The sequence below is a fragment of the Lepidochelys kempii genome, chromosome 2 (genome assembly GCF_965140265.1).
Source record: "Lepidochelys kempii isolate rLepKem1 chromosome 2, rLepKem1.hap2, whole genome shotgun sequence".
NCBI classification, from domain to species: Eukaryota; Metazoa; Chordata; order Testudines; family Cheloniidae; genus Lepidochelys; species Lepidochelys kempii.
This window is the reverse complement of record NC_133257.1, coordinates 76,030,262-76,045,197: the sequence shown is the minus strand read 5'-3', so window position 1 is coordinate 76,045,197 and position 14,936 is coordinate 76,030,262. Positions and strand designations below refer to the sequence as shown.

Below are 14,936 nucleotides of genomic sequence, written 5' to 3'. Positions count from 1 at the left end.
AATATAACCAAACCTGGAATTTGAAGAAGGCATAATGGTGAAATAGTCTTTCTTGGAGAACTGGTGGAAGTAGTCTCTGGAGACCTATCCAGCACAATGTCTCATCTCATTTGGTTGGGAGAAGAAGAATGAAAGAGAAGTACCTTTTCATTAATCTAATTGGAGAACCAGTCAGATCTGTTACGTGTTGCAGATCCACATGAACCTGTGTCATAACTGTAATGGTAGGAAGTAGGAAAGATGAAATAATTGGTTAAGCTGGCTTCTTCTTTGGCTTTATCACCTTAGAACAATTTGGAGATTTTATGTCCTCAGGTCTCAGATCCCAGATCCATAGCAGGATCCAATGAATTACCAAAGATGTGTTTTAATTTGATGTTTCTTTTCCTTGAAAGCATATTGCTTAGTTCTGGCACGTTATCTGAAGCCTTGGGTTCCTTAGCCAGAACTATCTCAGATGCAGGCTGTATCTTGGAGCTGAAACACTGGATTTAGCTACCAAAATCTCAGTTGGCTTGGAACCAGAGCTCCATGCAAGACCAAACCCTTTACCCTGGTTCTCTTTCGGGAGCCAAAAGTACTCAAAGTCACCTTGGATCCCTTATTTTTTCTTTCAGATCTCTTTGAAGCCTCCAATCCTAGAGGTTGGGCAGACATGGCCTCTTGAGGGCCTGAAGTATATTTTCTCTCTCCTTACTGGCCCAAGTAGTGAACATGCTAAAAACAGCACAATATGAAGGCGAACGTCCTTTCCCATGACATTTAAGTAACCTGACACATGCATTAGATGCCAGTAAGACTGCAGGACACGATGCACATCTTTTAAAATCATGCTTCATTGTCTTTGGATCTGCAATCAATGCCAGTACCATACCGACGAAGTGGGTATTCACCCACGAAAGTTTATGCTCCAATACGTCTGTTAGTCTATAAGGTGCCACAGGACCCTTTGCCGCTTTTGTAAATATTTTAAGTTAAATACTAATACTATGAACTATAAATCTAGCTAGCTAATCTTATCTAACAACTAATGTAGAGTTAGTAGGCATTCAAAGCTGTGGCTTCAAGAGATCTAGAAAGGTCCACATTCGTCTGACTGCTGTGGGTGAAAGTAACTAAGGTGGCAGGCCTTTTTATAGCCATGCCCTCAGAATATGCTTGAATGCTGAGGGGAGCAATAGGAGGTGTGGGTGAGCACTTTAACAGGTGGTACGATCAGAAGGTTCCACCATCCAAACTGCACTGGTCAGCACATTCCCAGTGTGAGAATATGCAGAGGACACTCAAACAAGAACAGAATTTAAAACAGACATTTTCTGAATGCAAATATACTGTGTTTCTATGGTCATTATACTTCTAAACTGTCAAAATATTAAAGATCATCAGAATATTTTAACAACATTTTAAAAGGCTCTTACTGGTACTGCTTCAACACTATCTCAGCATATTTAATTTTCTCAGCCATAGATTTTCTCTCCTTTTCAGCTTCTTCAGTGACTTGTTTTAAAATCTGCTGGATTCTCAGAACTTCCCGATAAACATCATAATATAATTTTGATGCCTGAAAAAGGAAAACAAATATTCTATAAACTGTTTTCATTATGAAATGTAATATTCTAAACACAACTGTTCTCATTCAGTAATCTTCTGACTCACTTATTACTATTTGAAAGTTCGAATGTAGTGCTTTGGGATGTCACAATATTTAGCAATAAAGCACAGAATACCAAATAAGCAATCAGAGTAGAAGACAATGACAAAGCATGTATTGAATCTGATGATATCAAAAAGCCAGTGTTAGCAAGAGGGCTTTCATTTTGTTATAACATTTAGAAGTTATTGTGAAAAGATGGCCACTTGCATAGGAAGACAGAGACCAATGGAGCAGAACACAAAATCTTGGAAGAAGCCACTGAGTATGTACTCAGCAACCTGACAGAATTATTACTTAAAGGCTCCTGAGGGGCTGTACAAGGCTGACATTCACTTAAGAAACAGAGAGGCCTGAGACAATGATGGAGATTTTCAAAGGCACAAATGAGATTTAAGCACCACATTCTCATTGACTTTCAATAGGAGTTTGGTACATAACTTCCCCCTCTGCCTTCCAAAATCTCCTCCAACAGTTATAGAAATCAGTGATTCACATAATAGAACAAAAATAGGAGTATATTTTAACCTAACGCCCTTATTAACTGCTCAGTCTTTTTCTTTGGGAAATAAAAACAACAACAACTATATACTCAATATTATCTAATTATTTTTAATTAAAGAGAAAATCAAGTGCCTGCTACAAGTTCCCAAGGCAATGAGGAGGATAAAACCAATAAAATTGGTGGAACCAGTTAATCCAAGCATCTGAATTAGAGCACAATTTAAATGTTGAATATTTTTTGTTTTAATATCTAATAACTTTTTAAAGAGGAAATATGTGAATGAGTTACCACAAGAAATGACCTATATTCTTATTATGCAATGTAGTGTTACACTACTTCTATGATGAGATTTTGCATTATTTCATTTAGTAATGGAAAGAAAAAAAAATCAGTACTGGAAAAAGTACTAATTTAAAATTGCTTTGGTAAAAGTCTATTTCATGAATTGTATTTCAGATCATTTTGAAATTTTCACTGCATCAAATATATCCCAAGGCAACAAGAAGAATGGAAATAAAAAAATAAGTAGAAGAAAAAGTTAACAGCCTGACCTTTAATTAGCCACTATTTTGAAAATACCCTATCTGCTGATATAACAAAAATGTTAGTCTTTAAAAACAGAACATCTACTAAACTCACAGTCAGATACAACCTATGTACTTATCAACAAATATCACCCAGGCTTTATAAAAGAATTTAGAAGAGAGGAGTTTGCAGGAGTACCAGTAGTTATTCAGGTGTATGTGTATATACACACACACACACACATATATATAAAGTGATGATATACTTGTTAATGTTGATTTTTATTTTAAAAGAAAGAAAATGGATCAATAGCAAATTTGTTTAAGATCATCATGCTATTTGTAACGCTCTCTCATATGCATTTTTCCCCTTTTATTACGACACATTTGTGTATTTTGATATGTAATTATTGACTCCTCAATTAAAAATGAGCAGAATTTTAAAAAATATTAACAGGGTTTATTAACGACAACATTGAAGGTTATTCTAAGCCCAATGTTTTATTCTACAACAGAGACAATCTTTAGGAGTTGTTGTTAATAGTGATCACAAAAAAGTTCAATCTCTGGATTTCGTATCAAAATTTACAATATGCAAAATAAATATTACTGTAAGTAGATCTGGTAGCTACACCTGCAATTAAGGTTTCCTAACACTTTTCATCATAAGACCCTATTTTCAGCTGCTCATAATTTTGCCAGACTTTAACTGGACTGAAATTTTTCATGCTGGGCATTAGCTGCTTCAGTGAATGAGACTAGAGAAAAATACATTGCTTTTCCCATGTGTGATTGTGGTCTTCAGGGTCCAATACAAACTACAGTGCAGACTCAGGTAGGGTGCAAAAGTCCAGAGAGTTTACTGAAGCAGTTTCCTACAGCCCACCTTGACAGGGGTTCATTGCAGAAGTCTCATTAGGCCCCACAGGTATGTTCCAGGCAGCACAGACAGCCCAATAATCTATAGGCCCCTATCTATCTATCTATCTATCTATCCCAGACAGCCCAACAGTCCCTTTTGTCGTAAAGCAAAGAAATAGTGCCAAAAACAGACTCAACAGTCCTATGTCGGGCTCACCTTCCTCTGGAGAGCTCTGGCTGTGCAGAGGTTCTGGGCTGGTCCTTTCCTCAGGGAGCAAAGGATAAGAGATTTACTCTCCTCCCTGAGCATCCCACTAGTGAGCTGTCCTCATCCCCTCTTACCTTCCCTTTCATTACCTGACAGCAAGAGTAGGTGTAGCTGGGCAGGGTTGAGTGTGCCTGCAGCAGCTCATTAACCTTTGCTGGTGCAGTGTGAGATTGATATACCTCATCACACCATGTTAAAAAAAAAAATCTTACAACCTTTTCTTTGTTTTGGGGCAGGGCCTTGAAATTTGACAGGGAGATATGCCTTTTGCTGTTCCTGTGAAAATCCTCCATATTTGGCCAACTTTATAAGCCTCTGAAAATTAAAATTCACACATGCTCAGTAGAAGTTTATTAGAATTCGACAGCATTATTCTCCAAAGATTCTGTCCACACTGAGCATGCTGCATCCCCATACAGCTCCAATATGATGACTGTGCTTAGCATGCTCCATCTGCAGAGAGCGACATAGTACTGCCTTGAATAATAGTTAGTCCTGCCTTGAGTGCAGGGGACTGAACTAGATGACCTCTTGAGGTCCCTTCCAGTTCTATGATTCTATGCTCCATTCTGGGGCTGGGAAGGAGTATCCCTCTCAACTGCTCCTCCCAGCTGCTGTGGCACTTGGCATAGGTACTGAGACGAGGGAGACTCTGTCATGTGTTCTTAATGTTTGTGCTGGTGGTGGTGCCCAGGCAGCAAAGAAGAGGAGGAAGAAGCTGTCTGACTCAAATGGTTGAGAAGAAGAGGGAGGATAGGGGAAGGAGCTGAAGGATTATGGAACACAATTGTGAAGCTTCATTAAGTCACAGGCTGACATATCTAAATCATAGAATCATAGAATATCAGGGTTGGAAGGGACCCCATAAGGTCATCTAGTCCAACCCCCTGCTCAAAGCAGGACCAATTCCCAGTTAAATCATCCCAGCCAGGGCTTTGTCAAGCCTGACCTTAAAAACTTCTAAGGAAGGAGATTCTACCACCTCCCTAGGTAACGCATTCCAGTGTTTCACCACCCTCTTAGTGAAAAAGTTTTTCCTAATATCCAATCTAAACCTCCCCCACTGCAACTTGAGACCATTACTCCTCGTTCTGTCATCTGCTACCATTGAGAACAGTCTAGAGCCATCCTCTTTGGAACCCCCTTTCAGGTAGTTGAAAGCAGCTATCAAATCCCCCCTCATTCTTCTCTTCTGCAGGCTAAACAATCCCAGCTCCCTCAGCCTCTCCTCATAAGTCATGTGTTCCAGTCCCCTAATCATTTTTGTTGCCCTTTGCTGGACTCTCTCCAATTTATCCACATCCTTCTTGAAGTGTGGGGCCCAAAACTGGACACAGTACTCCAGATGAGGCCTCACCAATGTCGAATAGAGGGGAACGATCACGTCCCTCGATCTGCTCGCTATGCCCCTACTTATACATCCCAAAATGCCCTTGGCCTTCTTGGCAACAAGGGCACACTGCTGACTCATATCCAGCTTCTCGTCCACTGTCACCCCTAGGTCCTTTTCCGCAGAACTGCTGCCTAGCCATTCGGCCCCTAGTCTGTAGCTGTGCATTGGGTTCTTCCGTCCTAAGTGCAGGACCCTGCACTTATCCTTATTGAACCTCATCAGATTTCTTTTGGCCCAATCCTCCAATTTGTCTAGGTCCTTCTGTATCCTATCCCTCCCCTCCAGCATATCTTCCCCCGTTCGCCACGAGTTTTCAAAGATAATGGCCAATGGCTCTGCAATCACAGCCGCCAATTCCTTCAGCACTCTCGGATGCAACTCGTCCGGCCCCATGGACTTGTGCACGTCCAGCTTTTCTAAATAGTCCCTAACCACCTCTATCTCCACAGAGGGCTGGCCATCTCTTCCCCATTTTGTGATGCCCAGCGCAGCAGTCTGGGAGCTGACCTTGTTAGTGAAAACAGAGGCAAAAAAAGCATTGAGTACATTAGCTTTTTCCACATCCTCTGTCACTAGGTTGCCTCCCTCATTCAGTAAGGGGCCCACACATTCCTTGGCTTTCTTCTCATTGAAATCCATGTTCAATGGTTATGTTATAACCTAGGATCTCCAGAGATGCTATAAATTACTGTTGTTCCATCTGAATGTCCCATTCTCCACTTCAGTGGTGCTCCTTGCTGGTACAGGGGTCCACCTGCATGGGTGTCAATGCTGTAAGGCTTAAGGCAGTAATATGAGTGTTAACTAATTCCTCTCTGAATAATTTCTCTAACATATTCACAACATTTGAAATAGCTAACATAAAGCTAAGGAAACTTTTCCCACCCATATTAGAAGATTTTTCATTGACATTAAAAGGTAAAGCTCTCTCTTGCAAGTCCAGTGACTTTAGTAATTCAGGAGTTGGGCTTTATATATCATGAGCTATCTGCAAGCAGCACAAAATAAATCGTAAAATTCTCTGCAGAAGCTCACTAATATGAGGTCTTCTTGGAATTCTAATGCACAGGCACTTATGGCAGCTATGGAAATAGAAAAGGGCTAAACTTTTTCACATGGATTTTTATGGAGAAAAAATATCAGTACTATTCACACATCCAACAGTGGAACAACAACTAAAATTTGGAAACTGGAAAACATTGAAAGATAATTAACTAGATAAGCTTAATGATTAAAGAGAAAATTACTGAAACACTGACTGCAGACAAACACAGGATGATAGTACAAAATGTTTTGTTGAATTTTCCAGGTAAATATGTTTCCACTGTTTCTGGAACTTCATAAATTTGTTTTTAATCATATTAATACTGCAAGTACCATTAAACATTTGAGAAAGAGCCACATCTTTAGATGTAAAATCAGTAGCCTGAATTCCTCTGTATCACATTTAAAAGAAGTAATTACAAAGGTATACTCCAATATGTTGTAATGCTAAAAATAAACAATTTTTATAAACTTTTCTTTTTGGGTTACAAAATGTGAAGAATGAACACTATTAGTTATACATGCATTTTACAAAAACTATTGATAAGGATCACTAAGGCACATTAGAACTAATGTAAGCAGAAAACTCCTGTATTTAGTGCACCTCCAAGGTTCCCATCCTTTGCATGCAGTATATGGAACAGCACTTTGGCATTGGCAACAGATGGCAATTCTAAAAGTGCATGCCCCTAATTAGCAGAAAGATTTTAGTAAAAATATCTCTACATCATTACTATTTACCTTTCCATGTGCCAGCAATACAGCCTTCATAGCGTCACCCTCAAGATTCAGCTTTTCTTCCAGCAGAGGGCTGTATTTCTTCACAAAGTCTATATCCTCCTGAATCCTTCCATTAACTGCCTCTGTCTTAAGTATTTGGACTTTTACCTGTTGTAGCTGACGATTTGCACAGTCAAAATGCCACTGTAGTTCTGAGAAATCTTGAGTACAAATCTCATGTTCTGTTAAAAAAAATAGTGAGCCAAGTAGTATAAAAACATGAACATTTGAGTAACATTACACATATTTAATGAGCTTATAAAATATGTTGCTAAAATAATTGCAAATATTTTATAAACAGTTTGCTGTAAACCCTACTTTTTAAGGGTCAATAAGGGAACATGCATTACAAAACACATTACTAAAAGTTTTATTAAATGAAGAGCTGTTCAAATATGTTGCTTAATAATACCCAGTACATTACACTAGCAATCCTGTAAACTGAAAAGTGGTTTACAAGGAAGGAAAAGTGAATAAGAGAGCAGGTCTTGTTTGTCTGGAACTCACTGCCTAGTCTAAGAATTTTTGACAGCTTTGAGAGTCTCTCTTATTGTACACTTTGGCTAAGCATTAGTTACATATATCCTTAAATCCAAAATTAGATATATTGGGGAAAGCCTTGTGACTAGTTTTCAATGTATCTACTTGTAGTAGGCAAGTGGGAGACACCACAGATTTGGTTTATTTAACATCCTACACATATGCACATCATGTGTCACTTGAAAGCTTATTACGTCTACTTTTAGATAAGGTATGATGTGGAGCTGTCAAGTGATCTCAATACCATAGAAACAGGGATAAACAATGACATCAACAAGTTAAAAATTTAATGACCACTTTGAAATATTTGCATTCATTTTGGGTTAATGACTGTTTCAAGACATAAAATTGGATTTATTTGTGACCTCAAAACATCACAACAACAATCTAAAGGGTAAAACAAAATCTTCTAATAAACTTGTACAGGTATCATTGAAATGTAACAGCACTGGTGACATTTCCAATCATCATCATCTTTTCCATCATTATGATCTCTGTTAAGAACACATGGGTTACCACAGTCTTCATTGCCTTGGCACGTACACCGTTCTGTGCAGGGAAGATCGTTCTGACTACAGACACAGTTGACTGGGCAGTTACCATTACTTATATAGGCAGAAATAAGGTCTTGTAGAAGCTCAGATGCCACTAGGCCATTGAAGAATACAAAAGTAGTTCATCATGCACATTTTTCCATCCAGGTTGCAATAGGTAAACCAGATATTGGCTTACTATGTGCAAAGACATCCACATCTTTGTTTGCCAACCTTCTCTTCTGACAAATCTTAAAAACTGTCCCCACTTCTTGTTAGGCCTCTTCTTTCTCTCATAGCTTTTACATATTCACTCAGGACATGTCTTGTGAGGGCTCATCTGACAGATGCTGGCTTCTTTCTTGTCAGTCCTACAATCCCACTGCTGCCCTTTCAGTCTTTGATTATCGTTTTCTCTGTTCCCACACCACCCCAAATTCCAGTGAAAGAACAAGTTGTCTGATGCACAGCAAATTTCCCAGCTTCAAAGGCACTGTGTACTTTTTCATGGACATTTTACATATTAAGATTGTAGCTTGGTAGCTACCTGGCATAGCTGGGCCAATTTGCAGTAAAGAAGTATGCAAGCATGGCATGCTGTGTGTGTAGGTGAAGTTTCCAATCACCCTCTTGCTCTGCATGGATATTTAGAATACCTACATAAAGTAGACAAAATGATCCCAGAACTTGAATGTAGGAGACTGGCCATACCCCCATGTCCAAAATTCCACCAATAATGCTGAGTTACAGCATACTCAAACTCTTTAATGACATGTTGTGAGAACACAGCGTTAGCCAACATTTGCCAGACAAATGCTGGATCTACACAACTATCTCCTCCCTGCTCACACCATTTAACAAATGAATAAAGTTTCAGATTACTTAGGGCCTCAGATACTAGAGTCAAGCCACACGGAGCATGGTTGAATTGCATTCCAGTAAGCACTGGATCTGCAGTACAAGCTGCATACGCATCTGAGTCAACAAGTAGGTCTAGCAAGCCAGTATTTCCTCAGATTTCCCAATACATGCAAAAAACACCATAAGTTGTGAAAGCCACCCAGGTGAATGACACTGGTACCAAGTTCCTTTTGGAGCATACTTTTCACTTGCTGAGCAACAGCACATAGCTGCTGATCCATTGTCTGAACAGCATGCTGCTGTCCAAGAGCTGCTGACATTTCCTTACATTTCAGCATTATAATACAGATGGTGGCCATGGCAGGTGGCTTGGCATCCACAATAGATGCATATGCAACTGCTGTGTAGGTGCTCTTCTTTGTTGCAAGCTTGTGGTTGAAACCAGTCCAAAATGGAATTGCCTGAGTATGAACAATATCAACATCATTTGGTATTGATAGGACATCACAAGCTAGAAGTCTTAAAAGACTCCAGGAGAGATCTCAGATAGTGTTCACTTGTAGGTGACAAGAGTTTATTTTCTCAAGTACTTTCTCATGGCAAGTCATTTCTGGTTTTCCAAAGGCTGTGCACTGCATAAGAGATTCTGATTGCCCAGGAAGAGTAAGTGACATTTCTTTCCCACACTTCAGTGATATTTCTTGTGATGCTGGATTATTTGTAGGCTGTTCTCGAAATTCCACTCTAGCCATGGAATGGAAGGTATTCTTTCCATCAATGATCTCTTCGCAGATGTCTATATTATCATCTCCTTCATGGATGAGATTTTCACAAGCATGAAGTGGTACAATTCTATTTGGAATGAACATACCTCCCTGAAGACTGTCTACTTCAGACTTTGCAGCATTAGTGATGTACTGCCACAGCTCATCATAGTTGATTCAGAATCCATGAAGGTGTAGTATGTCAATTAAATTGAGAGACCTAAACTCATGGTGTAGCTGTACAGAAAGGCTTATGTGCAGTGGTGTGATAATACTGGAACTGTTAAATTTCATTCACTCTGTAACTGAGAGGCACCTTCTTTGAATGTCTTCTGAAGGATAATACTCATTGCTGGTTGAATTATATGCTTCTTTATCAACCAAAGGACAAACTCCTGCACAAACTGAGGTACAAAAGTAGCTGACCTCTGTAAAATACAATCACCTAGTTTTGGATAACAATCTGAGGCTTTCATTTTGTCTATTTCAGTCCAAAGAATTGAAGTGGCATTATACAAAACCACGAGTTCATTTGAAAGCTGTTCATCAGGCTTACTGGCCAGAAGAACATCCACAGAATATTTGTATGCCTTAAATTCCTGCTTCAGATTACTAGCAGCTTAGATAGTATCAGCTAATATGATTATGCTGCTGTCATAAATATAAAGGGAAGGGTAAACACCTTTCTGTATACAGTGCTATAAAATCCCTCCTGTCCAGAGACAAAATCCTTTCACCTGTAAAGGGTTAAGGTAACCTTGCTGGCACCTGACCCAAAATGACCAACGAGGGGACAAGATACTTTCAAATCTGGAGGAGGGGGAAAAGGTTTTTGTCTGTCTGTGTGATACCTTTGCCGGGAACAGATCAAGGATGCAAGCTCTCCAACTCCTGTAGAGTTAGTAAGTAATCTAGCTAGAAAATATGTTTGGTTTTCTTTGTTTTTTGGCTTGTAAATTCACTGTGCTGGAGGAAATGTGCATTCCTGGTTTTGTGTCTTTTTGTAACTTAAGGTTTTGCATAGAGGGATTCTCTATGTTTTGAGTCTCACTGCCTGTAAGATTATCTTCCATTCTAATCTTACAGAGATGTGCTCTTATCTTTTTTGTTCTTCTAATAAAGTTCTGATTTTTAAGAATCTGATTGGGTTTTTGGGTCTTAAAAATCCAAGGGGTTTGTGCTCATCTTGTTTATTCTCAACCCTCCCCAGGAAAGGGTGTGTAAGAGCTTGGGGGATATTTTGGGGAAATAGGAACTCCAAGTGGTCCTTTTCCCTGGTTCTTTGTTGAAGCACTTGGTGATGGCAGCGTTTTACCTAATCCAAGGGCAAAGACTTTGTGCCTTAGGGAATTTTTAACCTAAACTGGTAGAAATAAGCTTAGGGGGTCTTTCATGCAGGTCCCCATATCTGTACCCTAGAGTTCAGAGTGGGGAAGGAACCTTGACAGCGGCACAGAACAATGGTAGATTTGCCTTGGCCATGCTGTCCATGCAATGAAATTGCAGAACCATAGCGTTATTCTAATCTTGCCTGTAATTTGCTACTGGAATAGCTTCCTGTTTCTACAACTTAGGGAAATAGGGCTTTATATCTTTGTAGCAGCTTGGACAGGAGAAGAGCCTTCTTATTGTACAAAAGATCATTGTCTCTCTCTCCAATAAATGGACACAAATCAGATGTCAAGAATAACAACATTCATAAACCAGTCGGAGAACACTTCAATCTCTCTGGTCACTCTATTACAGACCTAAAAGTCGCAATATTACAACAAAAAGACTTAAAAAACAGACTCCAATGAGAGACTGCTGAATTGGAATTAATTTGCAAACTGGATACAATTAACTTAGGCTTGAATAAAGACTGGGAGTGGGTGGGTCATTACACAAAGTAAAACTATTTTCCCATGTTTATTTCTTCTCCCCGCCCCGCCCCCCCGCCCCCCCACTGTTCCTCAGACATTCTTGTCAGCTGCTGGAAATGGCCCACCTTGATTATCACTACAAAAGTTTTTTTCCCCCGCCCCCTCCCCCCGCTCTCCTGCTGGTATTAGCTCATCTTAAGTGATCACTCTCCTTACAGTGTGTATGATAACACCCATTGTTTCATGTTCTCTGTGTATATAAATCTCCCCACTGTATTTTCCACTGAATGCATCCGATGAAGTGAGCTGAGGCTCACGAAAGCTTATGCTCAAATAAATTTGTTAGTCTCTAAGGTGCCACAAGTACTCCTTTTCTCTCCAATCAGATGATAAAATGCAATGTCATGAGGTAACTGTAATATTGCAGTGTAACTAGATGATTTTGCTTTAAGATTCATTTTACTCAATTAGGAAGAAAAGCACACTGTGGGATAAAATGCATCCTAAGCAATCAAGTCTTCCACCAATATTCTGTGCAAAATGTCATCATCTCTTCTTTGAAATGCCGTCTCCTTTTAATCGGTTGCGCTCTCAAATGTTTGTATTTTATGAAGCTTCTTATCCTTTTTGTGTGCTCTCAAGCAAAAAGTGCAACAGGACCAACTGCTGGAGAACGTGCTTGCACTAGTGGCTATAGAAGAGGGAGAACATGATGATCTCTGATTCAGATTCGAAGTCTGTTTTCTTTCCTGTGTTCAATACAACAGTGACATGCCAAATTCAACTTTCTTTTGTATTACTGAAAGCAACTCCAGTGATAAAGTACCGGTTGCACATCTTCTAAACTAAAAAACTCATCCAGTAGCTGCCAATACAATTCATCTCTCCTGGCTTTTGCTGCCAGCATCACAGAATTCTGTCCAGCACTGGGGGCTTTTGACAATTTTGCATTCTTTTGATTTTTTTTGACAACACATTTTTCAAAATTTCATGAGAGTCTCTTTCTCTTTGATGTAAGCTTTAACAGGTTTGTATCTTCCATGTCTTCATATACTGTAACTTCCTTGTAGAGGGAAAATTCCCAAAGTATATTGTTAGAATTAACATTATAACCAATTTTCATCTAGTAAAAGTATAGACTTGTGCTAGATCAGATATAAATTAGATCTATATGTGAGTATCAAAATTGCCATTTTTGTTTAGTGAACACTTTGACTGAAGCCAAATATGCGGCTGTGTATTGTCATCTCTAACACCACTACTGTCTTGTGCATAAGTAACACTGAATTAAAAAGATGATTTCTAAAATATTTCAGAGGCTAGTACTGCATGCATAGGCAATTACAAATTAAAACTTTCTCTTAGGCAGACTAGATGTTACATTGTATGTACAAAAAGCTTGCAAATGGAGAAGCATTAGGAATTCATATACATCTACATCTACCCACTATGCTGTACAAACCATGGCCACACAACCTACTGCTACTGGTGCACAATCTTCAGTATGACTGATTTGGTCAGCAAATTGCAGTTGAAAATATAGAAAACTATTATAATCACTTGTGAGATACTTTCACAATTAAGAATATGCAATGTTAAAGTAATTTCATGTTAGTATATTGCAAAATGCTGATATCTGTCGTTTTTGCCACATACTAAATAGCCTTATCATTTCTGGAAAAAAAATACTTGCCCATGCAAAACAAATAAAAACCTTTTACTACATTCTCATTTGGTAGCTTTGACCAGTAAGCACCTGTCATAAATATAAAGGGAAGGGTAAACACCTTTAAGTCCCTCCTGGCCAGAGGAAAACCCCTTTCACCTGTAAAGGGTTAAGAAGCTAGGATAACCTCGCTGGCACCTGTCCACAATGACCAATGAGGAGACAAGATACTTCCAAAGCTGGAGGTGGGGGGGAGAAACAAAGGGTTCTCTCTGTCTATGTGATGCTTTTGCCAGGAACAGAAAAAGAATGGAGTCTTAGAACTTAGTAAGTAATCTAGCTAGATATGCGTTAGATTCTGTTTTGTTTAAATGGCTGAGAAATAAGATGTGCTGAATGGAATGTATATTCCTGTTTTTGTGTCTTTTTGTAACTTAAGGTTTTGCCTAGAGGGATTCTCTATATTTTGAATCCGATTACCCTGTGAGGTATTTGCCATCCTGATTTTACAGAGGTGATTCTTTTACTTTTTTTCTTCAATTAAAATTCTTCTTTTAAGAACCTGATTGCTTTTTCATTCTTCTTAAGATCCAAGGGTTTGGGTCTGTGTTCACCTACGCAAATTGGTGAGGATTTTTATCAAGCCTTCCCCAGGAAAGGGGGTGTAGGGTTTGGGGAGGATTTTGTGGGGAAAGACGTTTCCAAGCGGGCTCTTTCCCTGTTATATATTTGTTAGACGCTTGGTGGTGGCAGCAATAAAGTCCAAGGACAAAAGGTAAAATAGTTTGTACCTTGGGGAAGTTTTAACCTAAGCTGGTAAAAATAAGCTTAGGGGGTTTTCATGCAGGTCCCCACATCTGTACCCTAGAGTTCAGAGTGGGGAAGGAACCTTGACAGCACCATATTAAAGTGCTGAAATTAACTTACCAGTAAAAACTGATGTCATAGTCATGTTGCAACATTTCTGAAACTGTGCACCATTGTTTCACCTCACCTACAGGCTTATGAAACCACTTGACAGCTCCACATCATACCTCATCTAAACGTACATAAAATTATATAAGATGTGGGTGTGTGTAGAGTGTTTACATTAAACTCCAAAAATATTGCTCTTTTTAGAGATCTGCCACGTGCTTATAGTACAAAGAGCAATTCTTTTATGCAGCATATACCAAGCCCACATGACAAGAATAAAATGTTTGCCAGAAGCTGGGATTGGACAACAGGGGATGGATAATTCAATAATAGCCCTATTCTGTTCATTCCCTCTGAAGCATCTGGCACTGGACGCTGTTGGAAGACAGGATACTTGGCTAGATGGACCATTGGTATGACCTAGTATGGCCATTCTCATGTTCTTCTTCTCTGTCTTCCAAGACTCTGTGATAAAACTGATCAGCTCAATCTGTTGGATACTTTTACCATTAGAATCAGCCAAAGCGGAGGAAGGATGGTTCACTGGTTATGGTGAGAGGCTGGAATTTGGGAGACCAAGATTCAATTTCCTGCTTTGCCACAGACTTCCTGTGTTACCTTGAGCAAATCACTTAGTCTCTCCGAGCCTCAGAACCTCATTTGTAAAATGAAAATAATAGGTCCCTATCTCACAAAGATATTCCGAAGATAAATACATTAAAAATTATGAGCCACTCACATAATGTGGCCATGGGGGCCACAGAACAAT

The 14,936-nt window shown here is 39.2% G+C and overlaps 1 protein-coding gene across 1 annotated transcript in view; it reads right to left on the bottom strand.

The window, feature by feature from the left end:
- CCDC178 (coiled-coil domain containing 178) overlaps positions 1-14,936 on the bottom strand; it is a 357,941-nt gene that overhangs the window by 290,451 nt on the left and 52,554 nt on the right. Inside the window, 2 exon segments of the mRNA XM_073331282.1 lie at positions 1,419-1,561; positions 6,988-7,208. Of these exon segments, the coding sequence (XP_073187383.1) occupies positions 1,419-1,561; positions 6,988-7,208 (364 nt within the window).